Here is a 4,776-nt window from a genome sequence, read left to right on the forward strand (position 1 = left end):
GCAATTCTCCTGCCTCAGCCTCCTGAGTAGCTGGGATTACAGGCATGTGCCACCATGCCCAGCTAATGTTTTGTATTTTTAGTAGAGACGGAGTTTCACCATGTTGACCAGGATGGTCTCGATCTCTTGACCTCATGATCCACCTGCCTCAGCCTCCCAAAGTGCTGGGATTACAGGCTTGAGACACCGCGCCCGGCCAGGTCTCTTCAATCATCCTTTAACTATAATCATCAGCACCTGGGTGTTACAACAATAATCATCACTCTGCATTCATGTAATACTGTAAACTATAAAGTCCATTTACATATATTATATTTAATTCTGATAAAAATGAGAGGAAAGTAGGATAGATTTTTAAAAATAAGGCCCTGGGGCCAGGTATAGTGGCTCAAGCCTGCAATCCCGAAGCATTGGGAGGCCAAGACAGGCGGATGGCTTAAGCCCAAGAGTTAGAGATCAGCCTAGGTAACACTGAGACCCCACCTAGTCAGGCACAGTGGCCAGTGCCTATAGTCCCAGGTACTCAGGAGGCTGAGGCAGAAGGATTGCTTGAGCCCAGAAAGTTGAGACTACAGTGAGCTGTGATCATACCACTGCACTCCAGCCTGAGTGACAGAGCAAGACCCTGTCTCAAAAAAATTAATAAAGTAAACTAGGGCCCTGAGGTTCATTGAGTCATTGAGCTGCTAAATTCAGAGCTAAACAGAACACAATTAGTTCTTCTGAGAGCAGTTCTCTTTCTGGTACCGAGGATCAGAAAAGCCCATAAAATGTCACCAGGTATATTCCTCTGCTTTAATTTATATCTATAAAGCAATAAACTAGAGGTGGGGAGTCTATTCTATTTTCTAGCATCTAGAAAAGGAAGCCCAAAGTCACAAATTCCCTCTTGGTCACATTAACCAACTGAATAAGCATCATTGGACAGAAATAAAATGCAAGCCACAAGAAATTTAAAATTTTCTGGCAGTCACATTAGAAAAGGCAAAAAGAAGCAGGTGGAATTAATTTCTTTTTATTTTTTATTTTTGATTAAAGTGTCGCTCTGTTGCCCAGGCTGGATCGCAGTGGTGTGATCTCGGCTCACTGCAACCTCTGCCTCCTGGGTTCAAGTGATTCTCCTGCCTCAGCCTCCCAAGTAGCTGGGATTACATACATGCGCCACAACACCGGTCAAATTCTGTATTTTTAGTAGGGACGGGGTTTCACCGTGTTGGCCATGCTGGTCTGGAACTCCTGACCTCAAGTGATCCACCTGTCTCGGCCTCCCAAAGTGCCGGGATTACAAGTATGAGCCACCGCGCCTGGCCATTTCAGTAATATATTTTATTTCAGTCAATATACCCATAATATTGTCATTTCCATATCTAATAAATATTAAAATGATTATTTTGGGTTTATATTTTACATGCTTAGTCTTTGAAATATGGAGTGTATATTATCCTTACAGCACATTATTCAGGACCAGCCACTAGTACAATAGCCACTCATGGCTAGTGGCTTCCATCTGGGACAGCATGGTTCTGAACATTCATTAAAATCCTCTGAGTTGGCCGGGCGTGGTGGCTCAAGCCTGTAATCCCAGCACTGTGGGAGGCCGAGGCGGGTGGATCACGAGATCAAGAGATCGAGACCATCCTGGTCAACATGGTGAAACCCCGTCTCTACTAAAAATACAAAAAATTAGCTGGGCATGGTGGTGCATGCCTGTAATCCCAGCTACTCAGGAGGCTGAGGCAGGAGAATTGCCTGAACCCAGGAGGCGGAGGTTGCGGTGAGCCGAGATCGCGCCATTGCACTCCAGCCTGGGTAACAAGAGCGAAACTCCGTCTCAAAAAAAAAAAAAAAAAAAAAGAAAATCCTCTGAGTTACCTCTTGCCAAGGCGCGAGGCAGGTCTGCAGCTACAGTTTATAGAAATGAATCACTGAGGTTCTATATCTGGTCCTGCAAACACCATAATAAGTAGATTTGGGTGAGGTTTGCCTAATTCCCCCTGCTTCCGTCTTCCCATCTGCTGAGCTGCTAAATCGCCCTTCCTCTCTTCAATGAGGAACCATGTTGAGTGTGAAGAATATGGGAGGCTGGGCAGGGTGGCTCACGCCTGTAATTCCAACACATTGGGAGGCCAAGGCAGGCAGATTCCTTGAGACCAGGAGCTCGAGACCAGCCTGGCTAACATGGCAAAACCTGGTCTCTACTAAAAATATAAAAATTAGTCAGGAGTGGTGATACACGCCTATAATCCCAGCTACTCGGGAAGCTGAGGCACAAGAATTACAACTGCTTGAACCCGGGAGGCGGAGGTTGCAGTGAGCCAAGATTGTAACACTTGTACTCCAACCCAGAACTGTGTCAGCTTCAGCACTAAAAGTTTCAAGTTCCGCCTGGGCACTGTGGCTTATGCCTGTAATCCCAGCATTTTGAAAGGCTGAGCTGGGCAGATCACCTGGAGTTCAAAACCAGCCTGTCCAACATGGTGAAACTCTGTCTGTACTGAAAATACAAAAATTAGCCAGGCATGGTGGTGCACACCTGTAATCCCAGCTACTCAGGAGTTTGAGGCAGGAGGATCGCTTGAACCCAGAAGGTAGAGATTGCAGTGAGTCAAAATGGTGCCACTGCACTCCAAAATGAGTGACAGAGCAAGACTCTATCTCAAAAAAATATACATAAATTCCAATTTTTCGGAGGCATATCATACAAAGGTTTATAATCGTACCTGATGATTTTGTACATGATGGGGTTGGTGAAGAATGGCTCATCCAGCTCGTTGTGGCCCCACTGCCTGTAGCACAACAGATCAATAATCACATCCTTGCGGAACTGGCGTTGATATTCAAAAGCCAGTCGCGTGGCACGGACCACTTCCTCTGGGCTATCTCCATTGACGTGGATGACGGCACAGCCCACAAGCTTCCCTGAAGGACGGAAGATCAAGATGAAACAGGACTGTTGACCCAGAATGACACCGGCCCCCTCTAAGCCCTACTTTCTGCCCAGTCCTCACAGGTAGATATTGGTTTGGTTAAGAACTCAAGCTTTGGAGACCAGCTGGCAAGTTTAAGCTCAGGGGCTCATTGTGTGACCTCGGTAAAGCTACAAATCTCAGCCTGCTTATCTAGAAACCAGGAATAGAAGCTGCTACTTCTTAGTGATGTAAAGGTTCAATGAGTGAATGCACATCAGTATTAAGGCCTAATAGTGCCTGGTATACAGTAGTTAATATACATATTTTGTTATTATTATTATTACCATTACTATCTTTTCCCCTGAGACAAAAGGGTCATTAAAGGATGTACCCTAGAAAAAGATAAATTTTCTCCAAAGAAGCTCAAGAATGGATCTTCAGTATCTTCATCAAACTAATTACACAGACACGCCCAAGAGGCATCCAGTCCAGGCTGTTGGTATAAAAGGAGAATACTTCCTACCATCAAGGAGCCTTGTGATCTGTGAAACTGGAAATGGGCAATAACAGCCCTGTCTTTCTCTTAAGATGACCAATTTCAGCCCTGTGCAGTGGTTCACGCCTGTAATCTCAGCAATTTGGGAGGGTGAAGTGGGATCGCAAGAGACCAGAGTTTCAAGACCAGCTTGGCCAACACAGTGACACTCAATCTCTACAAAATTTTTTTTTTTTTTTTTGGGGTGGAGTTTCGCTCTTGTTACCCAGGCTGGAGTGCAATGGCGCGATCTCGGCTCACCGCAACCTCCGCCTCCTGGGTTCAGGCAATTCTCCTGCCTCAGCCTCCTGAGTCGCTGGGATTACAGGCACGTGCCACCATGCCCAGCTAATTTTTTGTAGTTTTAGTAGAGACGGGGTTTCACCGTGTTGACCAGGATGGTCTCGATCTCTTGACCTCGTGATCCACCCGCCTCGGCCTCCCAAAGGGCTGGGATTACAGGCTTGAGCCACTGCGCCCGGCCTACAAAATTTTTTTTTAAATTGGCTGTGGCTGGGAGTGGTGGCTCATGCCTATAATCCCAGCACTTTGGGAGGCCAATCACCTGAGGTCAGGAGTTTGAGACCAGCCTGACCAACATTGTGAAACCCCGTCTCTACTAAAAATACAAAAATTAGCTGGGTGTGGTGCAGTCGCCTGTAATCCCAACTACTCAGGAGGCTGAGGCAAGAGAATTGCTTGAACCTGGGAGGCAGAGATTGCAGTGAGCCAAGATGGCATTATTGCACTCCAGTGTAGGCAACAAGCATGAAACTGTCTCAAAAAAAAAAAAAAAAAAATTAGCTGTGCATGGTGGCATGTGTCTGTAAGTCCCAGCTACTAAGGAGGCTGAGGAGGGAGGATCACTTCAGCCTGGGATGTCAAGGCTGCAGTGAGCCATGATTGTACCACTGTACTCCAGCCTGAGTAACAGAGCCAGACTCTATCTCTCAAAAAAAAAAAGACTACCAATTTCCATGGGTAAAAAACAAGCTGACTGATTCTTCACATCTTCTTTCTTTTTTTGAGACGGAGTTTCACTCTTGTTGACCAGACTAGAATGCAATGGTGAGATCTCGGCAACCTCCACCTCCTGAGTTCAAGCGATTCTCCTGCCTCAGCCTCCCAAGTAGCTGGGATTACAGGCATATGCCGCCACACCTAAATTTTGTATTTTTAGTGAGAGACAGGGTTTCTCATGTTGGTCAGGCTGGTCTCAAACTCCCAACCTCAGGTGACCCAACCGCCTCGGCCTTCCAAAGTGCTGGGATTACAGGCATGAGCAACTGCTCCAGGACTTATTTGTTTTTTTTTTTTTTTTTTTTTTTTTTT

The 4,776-nt window shown here is 46.0% G+C and overlaps 1 protein-coding gene across 1 annotated transcript in view; it reads right to left on the reverse strand.

The window, feature by feature from the left end:
• DHTKD1 (dehydrogenase E1 and transketolase domain containing 1) overlaps nucleotides 1-4,776 on the reverse strand; it is a 53,657-nt gene that overhangs the window by 29,663 nt on the left and 19,218 nt on the right. Inside the window, exon 7 of the mRNA XM_032244080.1 lies at nucleotides 2,721-2,919. Coding sequence (XP_032099971.1) covers nucleotides 2,721-2,919 — 199 coding nt within the window. The remainder of the gene's footprint in view (nucleotides 1-2,720; nucleotides 2,920-4,776) is intronic.

This window comes from Sapajus apella, unplaced genomic scaffold (genome assembly GCF_009761245.1).
Source record: "Sapajus apella isolate SASKATOON/1434 unplaced genomic scaffold, GSC_monkey_1.0 scaffold53, whole genome shotgun sequence".
NCBI lineage: Eukaryota > Metazoa > Chordata > Mammalia > Primates > Cebidae > Sapajus > Sapajus apella.